Raw genomic sequence first — 23,037 nt, 5'->3', positions numbered from 1 at the left:
AACTTAATTGTACACACATGGGGCTGTGAGGGTTCCTTACACCTGATCCCTCCTGAAATGAACACTGTTCTCTCTGACTCCTCCATCACTTCCAGTCTTCCAAATGAAAAGCCATCTGAGCCCAGACCCACACTATTAATCTGACCAGATTATATATTACAACAATTTGTCAAGCAAACAACACACAGACCCCCAAAAAGACAAAACCAACTCCCTGGAAAAACCAAATACACACTAGCTTTAGCTCCAGCTTCTGATCTAAATGACAAAATTGGGATTTCACAAGCCTTCAATTATTGTGATTCTCGTATTTTATTTTATTTGACAAATTATATGATACTAAATGGGGGGAAAGAAATATACATGATATTGGCTTTAGAAAAATATTTGAATCCTTACACAAAGAAAAAGTTGCCACCAAATAAACTCAAACAGAGGCAATAGATAAGTAATATCGCTGAAGCACAGACTCCAGAGCAATGACAACTAAGCAGCAAAGATAAATTAAAAAAAACATGGGGCTCTATGGATAAATGAACACAAAGACAACAACAGACACATGCACAGGCAGAAATCCACTGAACTCAATTACCTCCCAATATTTGTCAGTGATGACTTCATTAGCTGTTGGTCACACATGATGGAAGAGCACCTGTTTAGCCAATCACTAGCCAGCCATTACCTATTAGGCCTTTAACAGGCTGAGAGGTCTCCATCTGTTAGATACACAGCTAGCTATTACCCGCTGATTATCCTTCACCTCCTCCATCTCCTCAACTAAATGAATGTCCAAAAAGATGTGGACCGGGAAGATGTGAAACGCTGTAGCTTTTATATTCAGAGCGGATGAATGGGGGGGGGGGGAGACGAGCAGACATGCACTCATTCTCACAGACACAAACAGGGTTAAAGACTTAATCAATGCAGGAGAGAGAGAGAGAGAGAGAGAGAGAGAGAGAGAGAGAGAGAGAGAGAGAGAGAGAAAGACACAGAGAGAGACTGAGGCAGACAGAGTTGCTTTGAAGGAAAACAGAGCCTTAACCCATTTTACAGTTGAGTGACCCAAAGCAACCCCTGACCCCCAATTCCCAAAAGTGTGTGTGTGTGTGTGTGTGTGTGTGTGTGTGTGTGTGTGTGTGTGTGTGTGTGTGTGTGTGTGTGTGTGTGTGTGTGTGTGAGAGAGAGAGAGAGAGAGAGAGAGAGAGAGAGAGAGAGAGAGAGAAATCCCCTTCTTTTCTCCATCTCATTAAGCTGTGTCATGCTCTTTACCCTATTGTTCTGCTACCTCCAACTTGCTATTGGGGGATTTTCATGCACATTCAGGACTAAGAAGGGAGTACTTGTCTTTACTCATCTGTGTTTGAGTGTGTTTGAGTTTAGGTGTAAGCCTTGAAAGGGCAACTAACAAATCTAATTTTGTTGTTATGAGTGGTGTTTCACCTCAAACCCTAAAAAAAGAGTTTTTCTGCACAGGATGAGAAAGTGCTTTATAATGTTTTGTTGACAGTCAATCAGCAAGACTACTTAACTGGCCAGTCTATCACAACAACCTCAAACCAGAGTTTATGGCACTGGTTTAGAATAACTATACTGGTTTAAAAGAGGGGGAAGAAGGAATAAAAAGAGGGAGAAACAAGGGCAACCTTTAGATTCTCTCTTGTCCAAAACCTTTTGAGGATGAGAGTAACGAACAGATAAAGGGAGGCTCTTTTTCTTCATCCAACCTCCTACCTACAGTGCTGTGACTGCATGTATTTTTAATGTGGGGAGGCTCTAATGAAAGCTGAGCCTGCAACTTTGGTAATTGTGAAGCCACCACTTCTACTAAGGTTTGTATCGCCTTGAAAACATGGGAAATATTGTTAAGTTTGTGTGAACAAAAGACTGAACGGGAGACAATGACAAAGAGCTGAGGCTGAGATCAAACCGCTCCCGAGTCCCAGCGCCACAATTGTATTACCCTAACTGATTTTCAGCAGAGCTTCCCTCCCTAAATGCAGCCAATCCATTTCATTTGGCCTCATCTAGTTACTCTATAAGCCTGGCCTCCCTCAGGTGCTCTTCCCTTGGGAGCTGTTGGCACTGATTGGTCGATAGCTGAACCTGCCTTCCCACCGAGGGATTATGGGAGATCCGGTGGAACATCTGCTCCACCGCTAAACTGATGTAAAATACAAGGAGGATAGGGGAGAAAAAAGAAGTGCTGCCATTTCCAACCTACTGTAAGAAAAGATTTATGTAAAGAATTGGAGAGTCTGGTAGAAAACAAGAAGATACGAGTATAAAATCTCAAGGCTTGACAAAAAACAAATGCATGCATACAGGAAAGAAACACACACAAAGGGTGTATTAGCCAAACTCCAATTTGAGTGTGTGTGTGTGTGTTTGAGGGTCGTCTGTTCAGTGGTGCATGAATACAGAGTGACTGGGAGGTTGATTCAACCTACAGAGCCCAGACAATACTGTACCCATGGTGGCGACATCTTGAGCTGTCACGGCGTGTTAGCCAAAGCAGGCGTGAGGACGGGTCGCACTCGTCTGGCAGCATATTGTTACGCTAAACGCACAGGAATAAGTGATTCTATTTTAGATAACCATACATGCAGAAATACATTAGAAACTAGTGGATGGATAAACAAAGATATTATATAGAACAACAAAAACAGATAACTAGTTACAAAAGTTTTATTACACAAAAAGTATATTCCTTAACCATGCTTTTCCAGCTTTATATTTTACTTTCTGTGTCATAAGAATCCTTGAGTATTCTTGCAGCTAAATAATGACAGTGTGACAGATTCTGTCACATCTTTCAGGAGTCTCTCTCATTTGCCTGATGGCTCCTTTATGTAGTAGTAGAGGTGAAAGTGGGTCACCTCCGTAACCCTTATACTGTCAGCTCTGTTACACTTCGCTGCAGGCCTGGCCCATCACCTCCAGCTGCTAGCTATTGTGTCTTGTTCCCAGGGGTGGCCACCCAGGGGAGTTATGATTTCCTACTGTCCCAAAAGAGAGTGAGACATGGTCTAGATGCAAGCACACAAGGGCATATATTCATGAAGACAAACATGTAAACATAAAGAGACTGAGCTGATGATAAGTAATATGCGTATGAGTAAATAAATGCACACTCAAAAACACATCCGAGGACAGTGGGGGAGTCTTAAAATCTGAATATAATAAACAAGAAATGTAATATCCCTACACAAACATAACAGAGATGTCACAGACAATAACTAATGTGCTATATGGGAAGTCACATATCTAAATGTTAGTGACAGTACTCGTGCAAGCCTTTCTTTGAGGGTCTTGCCTGGAGGACCCCCACCACCACACCAAAGGCCAGAGGTCTTTGAGGTCACAAAGCCACAATCTGCATTTATGCCACACGGGACACCCAGCGTAACACACATACACACGCATGTAAGGATGCACACTTGCACACACAGAGACAGACGGCAAAGATCACTCAGTTACAGGGGGATGGAAATCACCTAATAAGAAGAGACAAAGCCCTGCTTGGGAAAAGCTTCCACCGCGTGTGTCGTGACTCTCTGGCACTGTGACATACAGCGTATAATTAATGCCCACAAACAGTTCAGGTGACTTAAGTTGACTTTGAAGCAGGGGCCTGTTCCCCAGCCAAGACAAATACCACAGTAATTAGTGTAGCAAAACAGCAATGTGGTGTCATGTTAAGTCTGCTTAGTCTTACTAAGAGGCTCACAGAGACTTCTACATGGGTAGTCCAGCTCCAAAGTTGAAGGCAAGAACCCCTATAATCATATTGTCTTTGAGTTAAAATGAGAAAGGACAGAGCCACACACATACAGCCAAATCTTGACAACAGCCTGGAATATAGAGATGCAATTAGATAAAACTTAAAATCTCTGCCAACTGTTTGTTCCAACTGCACAACTTCAAGCTAACAAACTCTTTGACTGTGAATATGTTCTGCTCTCTAGTCTGTACCTTTGCCATCCTGGAAGGTTTGTGTTTTCCCTGGTGAGCCTTTGGTGACTGGTCCAAGCAGTGGTTTGGGTGTCCAGAGAGAGTCCGGCCTCTGATGGACCTTTGACACTGAAAGCAGACGTTTGCGCAGGCAGCCCTCTGGGCGGGCGGGCCTGGGGCTGGGGAATGCCTGTGGATGGAGGCTGTTCCCCATCTTCTTGGCGGGCTGGAAGGAGCACAAAGTTCGCTTCTCGCCGAGGGGGGCCTCATAGCAGGCCCTGTGCCAGCAGCTGACCACCGGCTCTGAGGAGAGGCAGTGCACGTATGTGATCATCCCCGGCTAAGACCTAACCCCCCCTCCCCTGCTCTATCCAGGACCAAAGCCCCCAACTCCTCCTCCTTCTTGCACGACCCTCTCTCTCTGGACAGGCACTGGTGGTGGGATGGAGGGGTGACTGTGAAGGGTGTGTGTGGGAGACCTCCCCCTTTGCTCCCAAACCCTCAATAGGCCTCCCCCTCTCTTTCTGGGAAGATAGGATGGAGGTTTGGAGGTTTTTGGAACCCACAGGGGACCCAATCCCCCCGTCTCCTCCTCTCTCTCCTCCTACTGTTTTTGTCCGTCCTCTCCCTCTCTCAGGGGGTCCTATTGACTTGCATTGATTTGCCTTACAAAGGAAGGCTGTGCACAGTGTTAGATTACAAGATTTAACTCCAGAACAAATATTCCAAAGAACTCTTGCAGCATAAGGCTATTAAAAATCAGTTGGATGTCTGGCAGACACCCTGGCCGCTTGCAAAAACAGGAATTCTGACCCCCAAAAATGGCCACAAGGAATCCCACAAAGATGCAAAAATAAGGTTTAAAATACAACGGGGCGTGCCTTATTATAAATACTTGTGGTTAAAGCATGTTTTCCTTTGCAATAACCCAGAAGCATCAACACAAAGTGTGCAAAAGAAGATCCACAAAAAGTCAAGAAACCGGTCCAAGGCCAAAGATGGTGATCGCCTCATCTGGTAAACTGAAGATAAGGTTAGAAAGAATTGTGCTTCAGAAAGATTGTTCAGGCAAGTTTGCAGTGTCTAAGAGCATCCTCCTTCCTCTTTCAACACCTATCTGAGACCATCAGTGTTCAGTGGCGTCCAAATAGTGTCTTCTCTCCTCTCAGCTCCTCCTCCTCCTCCTCCTCCCTCTTTCCTCTGCTCCTCGACGCTGCTGTTCTAATCTGTAAAACCAGATTATCCAGCCTCCAGCCCTAGCCTTCGATTGTGATAGACACACACACACACAACACAGATGGACACCAGGCTGTAGATAATTAACTACATTACCTCCAGAGCTCAAATGTGTGGAAGTTGAAGAAGACTTGGCATGTTGTGTGTCAGCTGGTCAACTCTGATGACGCAAACTCCTTGTGTGTAGCGTGAAGAAAGCTGCATGCAGGGCAAATATCCACCTACTGCCACAGTTTTACCCTCAGCTAACTGCTGTCACCAAGTACAGAGATTCAAATGAAAATATACACAACCTAATTCTTTAAAGTGACGACAAGTATCAAAGCTTTGTGAATTTAATTGGAGCTGAACTAACACAAGAGCACAGAGTGGTGCACAAATTGACCAAGAGGTATTACCTGATTCCAGATAAAAAGATAAGCAGCAAACAAAGAGATACACAGATTAAAAAACAGGGTGAGACTAGTCTTGACTGCTAAAAACATCTGACAAACCTGCCAGGTGAGGGTGTGTATGTGTGATCCATAATCAGCTTGGCTGTGAGGCACGCTAAACTTAATGATATGCCCAGATTAATAGGATGAAGACCAGCAGAGGATGGGAAAACACTGAAGACTGGATACTACAGTGATGAAAGGTCAACCACAGAGAGATATGCAGACATTAAAATGAATTAAGGTCAAAAAGAAAGGAGAAATATTAAAGGGAGGGAAGAACTACTTGAGAATAAAGCAAATGTCTCCCTCTGGTGGAGGCTGTGAGTACTCTAATTTTTAAAAAAAGGTTCAATGAGGGGATTTGCTGCTTTTGTCTCTTGTTTCATTGTAAACTGAATATATTTGGGATTTAAATTATATTTGTCAGTTGGACAATGCAAGACATTTGAAAACGTGACCTTAACTCTGGGATGGACTTTTTGATATTTCATGGAGTAAGCAATTCTTAAAAATAATAATAATAATAATAATAGCAGATTAATCAATAATTAAAATAATTGCTAGCAGCAGCCCTAGTACACTCCAAAACCTATTGCAACTTTTTGGAAATGGGGAGAGATTGTGTGTGTGTGTGTGTGTGTGTGTGTGTGTGTGTGTGTGCGCGCTCTTGTTATCCTGCCAAAGCCCCAGCAGATAGCTTGCGGCTAAAACAGCCATTACCAATGGTTATCATTACCACAGCATGGTGAGTCAGCCAATGCACAAGCTGATTACAAACCAAAACCACTGCACACACACACAGGACATAATGGACTAACCACTGTATACAGGGGCACATACACACATAAAAACTGTGTGTGGACACACGTAGCCCACTGGCCGAGCCAAAAGATTCTGACTGTGGCCTAAATTGCACTTAACACTGTTGTTGCCCTAAATCTATAAACACATAGACACAGTGGGTCACAGAGTTCACAGAGAACAACACCAGGGGGTGTACAGTGATGCAGATGTGCATACATAACAGCATCATAACATCACAACAGGGGGTGTTTTTACAGTGACACAGACAAACATACATTACAGGCATTTTACAAGCAGGAACATGTACGTTGTGACAGTCGTGTGTGAACACACACACACACACACACACACACACACACACACACACAGAGAGAGAGAACAAAACATGATGTCTGTCTTAGCTGGCATTTAAGTTCAGGTCTTGCCCAGACCCAGCAGGCATGGCGGTCAGACTCTCACAGTCCACTGCCCATGAATGGGGATTATTACTAGTAAGGAGATATGTGTGTGTGTGTGTGTGTGTGTGTGTGTGTGTGTGTGTGTGTGTGTGTGTGTGTGTGTGTGTGTGTCCACTTCTTGAACAATGCAACATCCATGAGCTGAGTTCAAGTTGGGACAGTGCATACTGGCATACTGTATGAATGCATGTGTGTTTCCATTCATATAAACTTTCCTATGTGCCTATAGATGTGCACATGTGCACATAGGCTGTGTGTGTTTGAGTGGGGGAAGCCAAAGCGGAAGGCTTTGGGGACGGGACAATGGTAACCATGGATACACATAGGTCTGAATGGAGTGAGAGGAGCACCTGCACGCTGAGTTAGTCCTCTGTCTGGGGAAGTCATCCGCTCATCCACAGGGAGTCGCCCATTGTCTTTTTCCAAACTTCACCCACAACAAAAGTTTTCCAGCATTGTCCCTGGAAATATCACAGCTTCACAACCACCCCCAAGAAGTTTTGTCTCTAAATATAAATAATAACTAAGAAAAATACAGCAAGTCCCTCTTATTGACGCCAACATCTTTCTGAACTTCTTAACTTTCCAAAAAGCCATTGTTGTGTAAACTCTCTTGAGAAAACAAAAGATTCCCTGGAGTCCAATCACAGGCGATTGGAACTTCACCGTCTATTGTTTACCTATCAGGACCAGAAATCTCCTTCTGGAAGAGTCTGACTGGTTTACAGAGTCCTGAGTTTCCTCTTTAAAGTTAAGAGCTAATGTACAAGTTTGCATTGTTTACTAATGCAAAAATGTACAATACATGGACAGAGTGTCTTAATTTCCAGGAAGGCTACGTTTAAAATTAGTTTAAAGTTCAGTTTTAAATGATGGAAGTTAGCTAGATATGAAGCGGTTTAGCTCCTAATAAGCTAAAGCTAATCACTTAAATACCCACTAATTAGTTAGATTCTAGCAGCTTGCACAAGTGGGCTAAATGCATTTGCTAACACTGAGGACCTTTATCAGTCCAGAATTCTGAAATGTTGAAAGGTTTTATTTTCAGTGGTGAATATGAACAGCTCTCAATTGGTCAACAGTAACATACAGATGGAGTTGACTTTTAGTTTTAGATAGTTCAAAATTGCCACACTAATATCTCAATATGAATAGAAGTGTTTGTTAAAGTAAAATGACCTATTATGCAAAGCTCCATGTCCAATATCCGCCCATACTGTGATATTTTACAGTTATTTAAGTTTAATGTTAACAAAAGAAAAAGAAAAAGAAAGTGAGAGCCTGCCAGCCTTTAACCATCTAAAACACTTGTTCTGCTGTCTACATTTCAACACCTCACTCCTGTCCACTCTTCCCCTCACTCCTGTCCACTCTTCCCCTCCACTGGAGATAAGGAGCCTGCCACAACGAGTGTGAGAACATCCATCAACACCGCTACCCACAAGGCCAGAGGGAAGGTAGAGGGTCAGCCTTGGGTCAAGGGGTCACTGTCTCTCCAGACACACAGCACAGGTGCGTTGGTTATATCAGGACCGTCCTGGTTAACAAGGGAGGAAGTTTAACAGCGTTGCTAAAAATATATATGTGTATATTATTTGAAGCAGTAAATGTAGACTATAGGGCTGCACAGTTTACTTTCATGAACAGTTAATAATGCCAACACTGATGCCGTAGCACATATGCCAATTTGGAAACACTGAAATAAATTATAACTAGTTGTAAATTGTCAAGATGCTGAAATAAAGCAAAGCAGGGCAATAATCAAACAGGGCTATAATAACTGACCCGTTCATGTCCACAACTGTGCTGTCTGATCAGTGGTGAGAATCTTAAGTGAAATGCCGTGAAGGAGTCAAGGTTAAATATAGGTTTAGACATATAGCTATGTGGGTCACTGCCCTGTAGGCCAAATCTAACACTGCAGCCCCAGAGAAAAACCACACTGAGCTCCTGCTGTCTTCCCGAGAGTGTGTGGAACTCATACACACACGCATTCCTGGAATTCAATTCACACACACGTGCAGATCGCATTGTAAGCGTACACAGATGTTCACAAACATCTGTCTGTGATCAGTATCTCTCTCAATCAAAGTTCAAATATAGATCCTGTTAAATAGATATATTTTCAAAACATGGGCCTCCAGCATGTGCCTGCATAAGACACACATACATGTCAACACAACGCTGAAATTATAGAAACTCTGTTCTGGACTTTCAGGTAACAGCCACTCACTGTTATCTGGAGTTGACAAACACCACCAGTAGATGTTACACTAGTTTCTAGCTGTAAGAAAACTGTTGGCTAAGTAAGTTCACAAATTTAAGTTAACCCAAGTAGAATAAGAGATTAATATTTGATAAACTAATTACTAATACTACTACTGGATTATGATTTGATAAAATACTACTTAGTTGATTATTGCCTTGATTAAACAATTCATCGTTGAGTTGATAAAATGTCAGAGAATAGTGAAAAAACTGTTTTGTCCAACCAAGACTCCAAAAAGATAGTGATAGATAAAATGATATAAAACAGAACAAAGCAGAGTACGTAATGTAAATTTATTATTTCACTATGTTAAAAATTTAAGCAGGAATAATTCAGCAAAAGTTATTTATAGTGGCTTGAATATCTACTGTACACCATGGACTAACTGACAGAATATACATAAAAACATTCAGCCATTAAATACTTGACCTTATGACTTTGACCTTTTGACTCTGACCTCACAACAAGGAGGTCGGACAAATTCTCTGCAAAAAGTTTGCTGGACAGGGCTTACATTCACGAACATGGACAGAAATGTTGCATTTCCATAGCCCTCTCACTGCAGGAAACCTCCAATTTGAGTGAGAACAAAGTTTCTAAAATCACTCCAACTAATCCTGACTCAGTCCCATCTAATGTCTCCTTAACATATTCTACTGGAGTGGAGCTCAAGTGCAAAAATAACTTATGTAACATACCAAAAGCCACACCAAGTGGTCTGGGTGGCTAGCAAAGGGCTTACACTAAAGGCAAGGCTTTACCACGCGAGAGGAGGGGGGGAGTGAGGCGTGTAGTCAAAACAGATGAGAATCCACTCTGACCACAGCTGGATGTGGAGGAACATGGGCTGAATATGTGTCACATCTGCCTCAGAGTTGGCAACCCGAACTGAGGGTGCTTGTTTAAATCATAACATAAGCAGACATTCTGTAACTGGCAACCAATGTAGAGTAATCTACTGGTCGGATCAGTGTTTAATGTAATGCACAGTATTTGGGTCAGGTTGTCATGTCTTTTGAAGATGGAAATCCAAACTGGTAGAATAAAAATGTTCTCTTTAACTGGAACTTAACTGGAATGTATGACAACTTTTAAACATTAATTAAGTAAAGAATGAATTCGCATTACAATATGAACATGCATGAGGGGAAAGACCTTCCTGTTGCCATACAACTGGCTGCTTGGTCACACAAAGTTAAACCAGGCTATCTTCTTAAAAAAAAAAAAGATGAATTACTTCATCTAACAAAACTGTTTTTTTTCCTCCAACACAACTCCCACATCTGTTGCTCTCCATATTCCAAATCTGACCAGAGCCACAAAGGGTAGAAACAGTGTAACTGACAACAAAAGTCAATGCGTACAGCTGATGAACTGGGATATTGCCACAAATAGTTGCAGTGTTCAGTATATATTACCTCATTTCTGGAAGCCATAAATCTACAGGCTATAGAAAGAGAAAATTCACAAGAGGGTTGATTTCCTCACTTCTGAGATAAGAGCAGTTTGGACCATTTAGCAAGACGCAGCTGAGCACCATTTTGTTCTCAGTTTCATTGCATCTGTAGGCCTGCAGTTCTCACATATTTTTCAACTTAGAAATACACAGTATTACAGTATGTTCTCTCCAGCATTTAAGGAGTTAGTTTTGTATGATACAATTTAGTCTGACTGTTGCTAGGCAATACAAGTGCAAACAATAACAAAGTGAAGGATACAGAAACATGTAGAATGACAGCAGGTCAACAACTTTAATAGGTGTATACTTACAGGAAATGATTAGCATTGGGGTTTTTTTTAGTGACCAGCTGTTGGAGACTGGGGCATTATGATTTCTGTGTTATATATTCAAAAGTCACATAAGTTTGCACAGAACCCGGTGGCTTTAAATTGAGATCTGTGATCTCAACTCTTGAACACCAGTGCTGCTGTTTTCCTTCGCATCAACTTCATGCCTTCATCATTAATACATGGCTGATGGTGAAGTCAGTGTTTGTATGAGTCACACAGAGTCATACATTGAGCATGAAGTATATTGTAATATAGCCAAGCAATCAAACAGTGTGTGTGAGAATAGACAAAAATGCAAAATGAGGCTGCCAGTAAAAAGAGGAACACGCTTACCCCCTTATCTCACTTTAACTGGTCAGTCAAGTAATAGCCAACACATGGCCCCACACTGCAGGACAGCAGCAAAGCAACTGCTGCTCTGCCAGCTGTTACTGTGGACAACACACACATATCTCGTCTCTGCTAAAATACACTCCAAAGTTTGATTGAGAAAATTCAAAGCGCATACAATGAATTCCATAGAGAGGTTTCAATATTGGCACCTCAAAGTTTCCCCACAAAGTCAAGAATGAATCAGAGAGCGACTGGGAGAAGAGTGATCAAAAAGCTAACAGAGAGAGAAAAAAAACGAGAGGTAGGATTAAAGTCAGTCAACCTGAACGAGTCAGAGACAGAAAAAAAGGAACAAAGGAAGAAATGATTAAAGGGAAAAAGAAGGAGGATGTCTTTCACTAAAGAAAAACACACGAGGAAGGATATTGTGTGGAGGAAGCCGCTGTGACAGAGATTACTTTCCACACAGAGGAGATGGAGTTAAACTTTTCTTTGTCTCACAAAGTCTGAAGGGAAAAGTCCAACACTCACACTGGGGTGATGCAAACACATTCATGTAATGAAAAAACACACACACACACACTTACCTTTCAGACAGAACATGGTTCTTTACTTATTTCCCCATTTATCCACAAGAAACAAATCCCAGTTTCTTTCTCTGTTCTTCCTCTTCACTCTTTCCTTTTTCTTGCCCTCCTTTCCTCTCTCCCCCTTTCTCTACAGCGCTCGGTCAAAGCGTTCACACACAGACACACAGATCCTGACACATACACTCCTCTCTCCCGTTGCCTCTCTCGCCATCTCCCTCCCTCTCTTTCTCCCCTCACACACACATGCACACGCTCTGAGTGGCAGCTAGCCAACTTCTACACTGCAGGAAACTGCTTTGCGACCCCCCTACTCTGCTTCCCCCCTCTCTCTCCCCCTGCATCTCTGAATGTCTCTCCACCACACTGACAATCTCCCCCCATCTCTCCGCCCCCATCAGTGTTAAGAGGTAGAGAGCCAGAAACCCAGCTTCGATCTAAAACCCACGAAGCTGCTGTCACCCCAGGGTTAGTGGCCTTAATGCAGATACAAAAGTTAACACACAAGCACATACATAGATATGTAAATAGTATCAGTATATTCATTCATTTAAATAAGATCTATGCTCTCATTAAGGTGGGCAAAATAAAAACAAAATTACACAAACACACACGTGAGCCTCGTCGAGGATTGTGATTGTAGAGAATCTGGGCAGTCAGCAGTTCAGAGGGAGGCAGGGGGCCCCGGCTTGAGGCCGATCCATTGTGCACTGATCAAATATAATCGCTTTAATCCCCACAATTCAACTGTTTGTTATCAGAAGCAGCTACAAGCTTGGTCCATCCAAAAACCTCCACGCTGGCCGCCCTGAATTACCAGCAGCATCACACGGACTGTGAAACCTTATCAAGTCAAAATACTATCTACCTCTGGAGATTTTTTAGAAAGCAGCAACCATGAAAGGGCAGAAAATAAACACCCTCATCAAAAAAAAATATCCGCTGACGAATCAATACACAATTAACACTGTAGCATAAGTGTCCTTTAATGGGGGCTGTGTGGTGCCAAAATCCAAACATAGTGACAACAGACAGTAAAATGTTTGGTTTACTCTAGACTAGATAGTTGAATACAAAATGCCATTGATTTCCAATGAGGCTCTGACATGTCTTTCTCTTACACTGCAAAAAAAAAGAAGAAAAAAAGGTGACTCAAAGGTTTGGTAAAGCTTAAAGGTAAAAACCTCCAATATAGGTCCAATAAACTGTAATAGTATAACTTATGAGTTGGCAGGCTTTATTCATTAATCAAACACATTACAATGATTACGCTGATTAGCACGTCTTTTAAACACTCATCGGAGGAGTCACAAACTTGCCCTACTTGCTTTTATTCATCATGTATTATAGATACCCCTATAACAAGGGCAATTTGCAGAATATACTGTGTGCATTACATTACGAGACAATGAGCTGTCTTATAAGTGTCTTAATGGCTCCATCCATTATGTTTTAGCACCATCAGGTTCACTCTAACCTTTAATGCAAAGTGGACTAATTATAGCTACTGTGACAGTTAATCTTGAAAATCATAATGTTCATACTTACAACAATTACAGCAATATATGTGTCATCATAAAGCATTATAAAAGGCTTATAGTGACATTTAAACTACACAACACAGTGGGTTACAATCCTTTATAGAGGTGTGAGTGGGTTTGTGTGCATGTGTGTGTGTTATGAACATGTTAATCCCCTTTCAGTAGGGCTCGCAGGCTCTGACACGTCTGCTTCGACCAGATGTCACCAATTACGGGCTGATTAGTGTGTGTGTGTGTGTGTGTGTGTGTGTGTGTGTATATTTGTGAATGTGTGAGGGAAATAGAGCGCCTCTGCAAGAGTGCATAAAATGAAAATGCCACAAAAACACCACCCTGGAAATAATCAACAGCTAAAACGCACACAAATCCCTGAATAGTCCCACCTAACCAGACAACAAAACCTGACTTCATCAAACTTCAACCTTTATTGGATGCCACATTAACCAAAATGGCTTTAAAATCACTTAACCTATACCAAAAAACCCTCAACTCTGAAGAAACACTTGTGGTTGAAGTTGTAAAAGAAGAGAGGTGGAATTTCTTTCCTATTTTTAACCAATCACTTAAAAAGCAATTTTTTGGGAAAAGTTGGTGTTTCAATAAAAGCAAAATGCGAAACTTTGTTTACTTTGACTATAACCATGCCATTCCATAACATAACAATTATGTTGTTAGAAAATGTTCAAAAGCGCCCCCAAATTTCAGAGCTTTTTTGTTTAAATGATCTAATTACAAATATTACGTGAGAGTAGCTAACAGTAAAAAAGTTTGGGCTGCCAATTTTATTATTTTATTATAATTTCTGTCATGTTGCTGCTGTACTTTGATTGTATTTATTCTTGTATTTATTGTGAAAATTATGTATTTATATTATTCTAATCCCCCTTCCTTGTTCAAGCTGTGTTGTTGAACTGTCTCCTTCTGACATTTCAACACTGGACTGCGTGGCAACAAGTCTTCTGGTTAAATGGCAGTCTCATGCTGTAACTACAGGACATAAAGACTGTATTCAGAGGCACTCCGACTGACCACTGTTGTCATTCTCCAAAATACAGTCTTTGACATGATTCAACCTTTATGATAGTGTTACATTTGTAGACAAAGGCCCCATACAAGACAATATCTTATCTTAAACGTCAGTCAGTCACTGTGTGTACTGCACATCTTCTATCGTTTTCATTGCAGCACAAACACGGCATGTTGTTGTACAAGCTGTAAGCTCTGCGTCAGTGCATGATAAAACTAAATAACCCACACAGATAATGACTAAACCAGTTGTAGCAAACATGGAACTTCAGTAACACGAACAGTTTGTCACGCAATGAGAAGGAACCTGAAATTTGAAAAAATCTGACCCTGCCAGACTTCTCAGTTAAAACAGATTCCTCAGTAATGAGTAGTAATAAATAGAAAATCTCAGATGACACACTATATGAGAGAAAAACAGGATTGATTTTTGCTCAAGGTGACTGAAACATATCATCTTCCGTTCACATGAGATCATCACAGCTCCTGTACATGTGGCAGATTATAAGATCTCACGTCTGCATTGTGTTGTGACAACATCAGTGTATCCTATAAACATAAGCCCTCGACCTCTATCCCCTTACAAACTGAAATCATGTTCGAGTCCAGGCATTCATGGATTAGATCCCATAATACAAAAGGTAATAGGACACATAGAATATGATACAAAAAGGTGGGTGGTGCAAGTCAGAGATTTTGGTTTTAGAGGGAAATATTATATTTTGAGCTAATGCGATTTAATACAGGCTAGAACTTGACTGCGACGTGTGGCTGGCTTTGTAGGGGTTTTCAGCATAGAGAAGGTCTGATCTGGGATCAACTAATAGAGACATAAAAAGGAGGTTATGTGGATCGGAGAGAAAAAGATATGACTTACCTGAAAAATCACCACATCATTGTCAGCACATGGGAGGGAAAAAAGAGAAAGGCGATTAGAAGAAGTTTTATGTATCTTTTTAACTATAAGTGTGCACAAAGGTTGTGTGTAAACATATATTTCTGTGTACAGTAGGAGTGTGTATACACCCTGGGCTATGGGCCACATCACCAGATTTCCATGTCTGTCTTTTAATGAGGCCTCGCAGGTTTATACATCACATCTCCCCTACAGCGAATTATCATCTGATAATCTGGATTTACACATGGGCTACATAATGATGATGAGTGTGTATCGCTGTGTGTGTGTGTGTGTGTGTGGATATCTGTCCATCCCTTTGCCAGTCCAAAGCTCCACAAAAAAGACTGTTACACAACAGTTTCTGAATCCTCTCTAATTTCACTACGCGTCTCACAGACAAATGTGTCCTGAAAGACCTTTTCAAAACAGCCTAAATTCATAAACAGCTCATTAATGGCATTTTATGTGAGACCCAATTCTGTTTCTGGCTGCCAAAACACTGGTGTGCCAAGGTATGTTAAATATTTAGGTCAATATGTTCTTGCCCTAAATTTATAAATGAAGGTAAATAAATAAATAAAACAGAAAACCACAGTGTAAATGAAGTAGATGCATAAAAATACATCACACACAAAATTCTACTAAATCCTTCAATCTCCCTCATGCATGTAAACATGGTGCACTCCTACTTGCCAACAACGGAAATCTCAATGAGTCACCAAGTTCATTTCATGTGGTGACTTGCTGTACACAACACATAAACAGCATATACTGTAAGAAGCAAGTTAAGTAATCATGTAAAAGCTCAGATCCCCAGCAAGGCCAGACAGGGATTCAAGCTCAGAAAGGCTGAGGGAGCCTCAGCAGCCGGCCTGTCTGATCCAAATGGTCTTCCAGAACAGCCATCATGCCTGCCCGCTGATTGATTCAAACATACAGCCATGTAGACGAGATCAATGGGTTTGATTAAGGAGATTGATCAGGTCATTGTGTGTCTGTGTATATGTGTGACAGCAAGGCATAGAAAGAGGAAAGGAGACAGTGAGAGGAGGAATGAGTTCAAACTATTGATGGAGGAGGCTGAGAGAAAACAATAGAATCGCCTCTTTTTAACCATTATTTCTTTATCATAAAGCTTCTGGCTTTCCTCTGCTGGGCATCAGAAAGTAAATGTGTTCCTATTCTCCAGTACGTACTTAATGTCAATATGCATATACTAAACACACTTGATTTTTTGTGTGTGCTGTTGTGTGGTGAACAGGGAAAATATAACTGCATGAAACTGAATCGTGCATTATTTGAATAAAAATAATTATCTCAAGTTTTGAGCTATATATTTTAGCCAGGATCTGGGGGCTCATGCGTCATTCAGGTTCGCCACCTCTTGTGTCTTTTTGCGTACCAACTGTACAAACAATTTACTAAGAAAATCTGTTTATAGTACAAACTGTTTCCTCTGACATTATGACACTTTTCACAGCAGCCATTTTGACACAAGAAGGTAAACATGCATTTTATACTAATTAAGACTCCGTTCCATTTAGTGTAGTCGTTCTGGTGAGCCAACATGCACAATAGCAGCACCATGACTCTATTTGACCAGCATGGATCAGAATCTTAATTAGTATCATTGGTGACACCTGTGTTTAACACTATGTTTCATATCAAAATGCCTGCTATGAAAAAGGTCTATTGCTGGTACAAATTATGTTTTATAAAACGTATATATGTTTTTCTTAGTTCTTCTAATGCTAAATGAGAATTTTCTCACTGTAGGAGAGCTGCTTTAATAAAGTATGCAATAAAGTAACGTTTGTGTTGTTCTGTTTATTTTTCTGCCCCCATTCATAGCTCAGTATTGTTGCTCCACCTCAAGTCAATTAAAGTTTACCAGATCTTCACTAGGACAGCCAATAGCAGCTTGTGTAACAGACGACTCTCTTACACATGATTGGTTCAGGGTCGCCCCAATAGGAAGGTCAAATTGAACCACACCAGGAAACACTCACTTGCAGAACCGTTACCTTGGCGACCGAGGCAAACACCCAACCAGTCAAGCTGGAGGCTGCGTCAAAATTGCCGGTTTTGGAGCCACAGGCACTTATTTTAGGGCTATATTTACACACAGGCACGGTGCGCGGCTTCCCATGTGTCTTGTAATGGGTCCTGGCAGGCGTGTGGAAGCAAGATCCAGATGTTATAAATACTTCAGGTTCGAACTTGAGAGGCATTCTTATGAGATGTTTCCTCTGTGTGGCGTGCAGTGTGTATATGTATAGTATGTGTGTATGTGTGTGTGTGTGTGTGTGTGTGTGTGTGTGTGTGTGTGTGTGTGTGTGTGTGTGCAATGGATGGAAGAGTTTTATATTGACCTGTCTATGACACCGTCTCTTGCCTAGAATTAGCTATAAAAAGACAGAGACTGTGTGTATGATAGAGAGAGAAAAAAAAGAAGAGGGTTTGTGAGGTAGAAAAAAAAGCACAGTAGAGAGAGAGCATCAGTCTCAGAAAAACAACTCTAGCAGTCAAACAACACAATGTGTTAACACACTGACATAACACAGACATCAGCCTTGCTGCTGTTCAATCTAATGTGTATTTTCTCAGTCTCCAAGCTGTGCTGTTAGCCATTTGATTTACAGCTTAACAAAATGTTTGACATAGGGCCGGACATTTAATCAAACTCGCAATGTGGCCAAGAGCAAGAAGATTTTTCGTAAAAGGTCAAATGTGTGACAAAACAGAATTATAATGAAGAACTGTAGTGCTGTAGAGATACCCCGGCCTTTTCAGTTTTATAACAAGGAGTCCATTGTAGGTTTCAGATAAAGAAAATAAAAGAACATCCACATCAACACCAATTCTACACCACCTGAAATAATGTGAACATCTACAGCCTCGTTTTAATGATCACATTCTGAAATGGTGACTGCAACCTCTACCCTTTGACTTTGAGAAAAATGTGAGGACCTCAAACCATGCCAGCCATGTGTAGCCCTGAGCTGTTTTTAGGAAGGGGCAGGTTCAGAGGTGATAGAGTGACTAAGAAGTATTGAGACGTGCAAAAAAAGACAACAACATCAACAAGCTCCACATTCCTATGAGGCAACAAAACTGTAACTTATCCTTAGGTAGCTCCACGTGTCTTTAACAACCACTTCAGTGTGGCCAAACAGACATATAGATAAAATATTTATTTAGGCTACACTGTACGCAGTACGATCATTTTATACTTTTTGTTAAACACTTGTTAGTAAAGACAAAAAGTGTTTTTGATAACACAATGGCAACATGTTCAGATAAGAGATACTAAAGACATTTTCAAACCTTTAGTTTGTTTGCTCTAGTCAGAGTCAATGAATGAGTTGGAAAACATAATGCTTTTCCCCTTGGTTGAGTTTCTCTTGAAGGTCCGGTGTGTAACATTTAGGAGGATCTATCTGCACCTCGACCGTGACAGTATGATTACTGTGTTCAATTTGGCTCAAAACTAATCATACCAAGGGAGAAAAACAAACTGAACGAGTCAGACTGAACATGGCATGTTTGAAAACGCCCTGATATAGGGTCCTGCTTTTCTGCCGGAGAGGTAACTAAGGGTAACAATCATGATGCAGACAGATGTCAGAACAATCCTAAAACAGTCGCATGTTTAGATAGCTGACTATGAACTGTGCATATGAACATGGACACATCTAAACATGTCAGTGAGCATATGCGTGTCCAAGCTTCATTATCAGATTGTATTGCATTCAAAGCTGCCACCTCCCTGAGGATAGCTATATCATTTTAATAGGTATGATTAGAGTTAATAATTATTATGGATCAAACTAGTCCTCATGGCTCTTGCTGATGTGAGTCCAGCAGAAACAGACCCGTCACTGCAGCTGCAGACGATGGCAGTGTGGGTCAGAGTTAATGAAGAAAGTCGTGAGAGTAATAGTGCAGCGTCAGTATCTTTTTCCATTTTCAGCTAAAGGTTAGGCTACAGTTACAACTATTGTCTTATTGCCACCACTGACAAAATACACACACACACACACACACACACACACAGACGCCTGTGCACACACAACTAATGAACTGATCAATAAATAATGAGCCCAATCAAGAAACACAATACCTCTCTAAGGTACTGAGAGAATAACAAAGAGAATTCTTACCTCAGTCAAGAAGAGATCCAAATATAAACTAATAATGTTACTGAAGAAAACATTTTATTCTACGGTATTATCACTTGGTCAGAGTGATGAGCTATACAAGCCTCCACACACACAAACACACACTCTCACTGGCACCAGACCCTGCACTCACATCGCCACCAGCCTGTGACATCACCGTGCCCGTGACATCACCCGTTTCCGGCCTGAAGCATCACTGTATACCTATCGCACACACAAAGTGCCCTTTGACCCCATAACAGCCCCACTGGTCGCGGACACCTCCCAACCGCTCCCTATTTCAACCAGGAAGTGCCAGGGACGTGGAGACGGAGAACAAGGGGCCATAAAAAGACAGTGACCCACTTCTTGCTTTGCTTGAGCATGTAAACAAGTCATTCACTGGCTTCCTGGCTGAGAGCGAGAACAAAAATCCATTCACATGAGCTCCGAGCATTGTGAACAGTTGTGATGCAGCCAAGACAAACATACCACGTGGTTTGGAGGTTGTGCATCTACAGAAAGATACACAACAAATGTTGTGTCAGCAATGACAAAGATTGTCTCTTCCTTGAGATCTTCCCATGCCTCTATACCCTCTCACCTATTTTGTGTTGAGGCTGGTACACCCAGTTGTCATCATCGTCCTCATCTCTGTCTGTGGTGTGAAGGTGAGTGTGTGAGTACGAGTGCGTTCGACGGTTGTGGATGGCGTGGAGCTCATTCTGGCTGTGAAAGATGCGTCTGCTCTGGCGGGAGAGGGTGGACACGCTGAGCCAGCTGAGAGCCCGGGACAGGCCGGCGGGTTTCTCCTTACGAAAGGAAGAGGACCTCCTGTCCCCTCTCATCCTCATCCAGGGGGAAAGTAAGTCCAAGTTGGTAGGATGTAGGATCAAAATGTCCAAGTTTCAGTCTAAATAATCCTCAGATGTAGATCCTTGTTAGAGAGTCACTGTAAGTCCAGATCATTACAAACATCTCACAATACAGTATCCAGATCTGCACACATGCTAAAACGCTTGAAACTATTCAGATTCTATGTTAAATTAGTTCCAGGTGGAAATTCAGCCATAGCCCAGTTTTCCTTCACTTTCTTTGCACAGTTCCACATCATAACTCTGACCTGGACAATCCCAACCTCTTTCTCCTTCAATTATTCACTGTGTCACAGGCCAAATGTCAGACTTAAATCATCTCTTTTCCTTTCTTCTCCTCCTTTGTGCTTAAAGATTCCAGGCGTGATTCCCAAACCCAAAGGGGTAATTAGACAATCCAGCAATCTGGAAAATCACCACCCCTCTGCGGCACACACTCCCGACACACACGCTTGTATGTGCGCACTCACTGTTGGCTGTAATATTTCTTGGTGGTGCATGGCAGGGTGGAGAGAGGTTTCCAAATTACATTATTATTATATATTTTATATATTTATTTATTTATATATTATATATTTTCAATCAGAGCGAGTCAGCGGTTGTTGTTTACAATCATGTGTGCCCTTGAGTGCTGTTATCTCCAGTTGTTAGCGCACACACCAGCTGACACACACACACACACACACACACACACACACACACACACACACACACACACCGTCTCAGTGCCAGGCCAGACCAGGAGGTTAAGAGGTTTCAGCGTCCCTGGGTCTATTCCCAGCCTGATGAAGTTACATGCATACTCACACACTGGCACAAACAAACTCGCATATGAAATCCTCCCGCCACAAGTTCCAAATAGGGATCCTCTATTATGTGTGTGTTGGTGTGTAAATGCCTGAAGGCGAAGATGATGCCGCCACAGGGTTTCCAGAGAATTTTGTCCAACTACTTGTCGCCACCTTCCTCTTTTTCTGCTCTGTGCTGTGTTGACCGCATTCCCAGGTGTATTGTCGTCAGTGGTAGGTGAGGAAGAATCATGCCAAGCGGTTTGATGTTGTGAAAAAAGTCCTGGTGTTGACAGCCATCTGGATCTATCTCCAATCAGCTGAGCAGCACAAGTGAGAATCAGGAAGGGAAGCCCACACCTGCTGAGCTCACACGCAGTGTGACGCACAGACAGGCTGATAAGGAGTATGAGCTGTTAAGGATTCCCTGAACTCCAGTCTTGCTCAGTCCACAAGAGTGTAAGTGTGTGACGGACTATGAGAGTTGACTATGTGTGTTGTGAGTATAAGGTTAGGATTACACCCAACCCTAGTAGCCACGGTGCTGAAATACGAGTCAGCCCGCCTCTCCTTCCTTCCCTCCCTTCTCTCTTTTCTCAGTTTTCTGTGATCCCTGATCTCTGCCCCTCCCCTGCATCCGTTTGCCGGCATGGCAACCACGCCTCCTTCTCTACTTGGCTCCTTTTTTCCCCTCCCATACACCTTTTTTTCCCCACTTGTCCTTCTGTTTACTTTCCTCATTATCCTTGTCATCTCCAGTCCCTCAGGTGCTTCTTTTTCTGAGACAAACAATGTTTAATCCCGTCCCCCTCCGCTACTGGCAGAATTAATCGCAAGTTGTTTCATCTAAAAGACATTTTTAATGCCAGTTTGAATTGAATAAATGACCAGAACAGTTATAGACTGAGAGAACATACTGTTAACATATAACATATCTGCAGAGGCAGATTTCTCTAAGGAGAAACTGTGTACAAGGAAACCACTACTTCTGAAGACTGTTGGAGGCACTAAGCTGTATGTTTAAATATACTTCAGACTGTTTAACGCCAGTATATTTGCATTACCATAGCTGACATTCTGCCTGAGGTGCTAGAGGAAACTGGTTAAACAACAACTTTAGAGTACCTACAGACAACGTTGAACATGGCGTAAACAGGATGACAACAACCACCCAATTGGTGCATATTTTTTGGTACAATATAATACACAACCTATTTAGCTGCCCAGCATATAGTTGGGGTCGGCTAAAATAGCACACAGAGGCCCTTAGGGACAAAAACAAAGTCTTTATGAGGCACTACAAGTGTGTTTGGGAGGTGGAGTTTTCCCACCCAAGTGTAACCGCAGAGGGAGTGTGTGACCACCAAGGTGTGACAATAAACCAGTGGAGTGTATGTGTGTGTGTGTGTGTGCATGAAGCACACGTATCACAGTAACCTCATAACCCTAATCAGTCCCTTTCACTCCCTTGTTCCCACTTGCACATCCTTGATTAGACCTGAAAATAGAAAATTAAAGTAGCTTCTGTCTAGACACTGATTTGAAGTTATAACACCTCATTGTGGATCTCCTCTTGTGGATCCATTACACAGCTGAAAGCTGATCCCAGATCTGTGGATGGGATGTGGTGTAAACCTACACTTAAAGCCCCATCATTCTGACAGGTCCCCGACCTCATTTTCTTTTTCCCTTTAGAGAGGAAATCTACAACCTCAGCACTTGCTGTTTACACAAAGGGACAACTGCCTGCTACTGATGTCCCAGCTTAACTTACAAACATGAGCAAATATGGAACACACACATATATTTTTTAAGACCTTTGTCCGCATTGATGACACATAAAGCCACAGTCCTTATATAATTAACCTTCATTACTCTCTACC

At 41.9% G+C, this 23,037-nt stretch overlaps 1 protein-coding gene across 5 annotated transcripts in view; it reads right to left on the bottom strand.

Annotated features, from left to right (window-relative positions):
- nhsl1b (NHS-like 1b) overlaps nucleotides 1–23,037 on the bottom strand; it is a 103,664-nt gene that overhangs the window by 39,445 nt on the left and 41,182 nt on the right. The window contains exon 1 of one of the 5 annotated variants that reach the window (XM_051410021.1): nucleotides 20,096–21,671. The exons of 2 other annotated variants lie outside the window; for them this stretch is intronic. In XM_051410021.1, coding sequence (XP_051265981.1) covers nucleotides 20,096–20,345 — 250 coding nt within the window. In that variant the 5' untranslated portion in view covers nucleotides 20,346–21,671. Of the gene's footprint in view, nucleotides 1–3,972; nucleotides 4,301–11,866; nucleotides 12,094–20,095; nucleotides 21,672–23,037 lie in introns of those variants that run through there. 2 more of the 5 variants (XM_051410024.1, XM_051410020.1) reach the window with 2 other exon arrangements.

This window comes from Dicentrarchus labrax, unplaced genomic scaffold (genome assembly GCF_905237075.1).
Source record: "Dicentrarchus labrax unplaced genomic scaffold, dlabrax2021, whole genome shotgun sequence".
Taxonomy (NCBI): Eukaryota; Metazoa; Chordata; class Actinopteri; family Moronidae; genus Dicentrarchus; species Dicentrarchus labrax.
The sequence above is the reverse complement of the archived record's forward strand: the minus strand, read 5'-3'. Positions and strand labels throughout refer to the sequence as shown.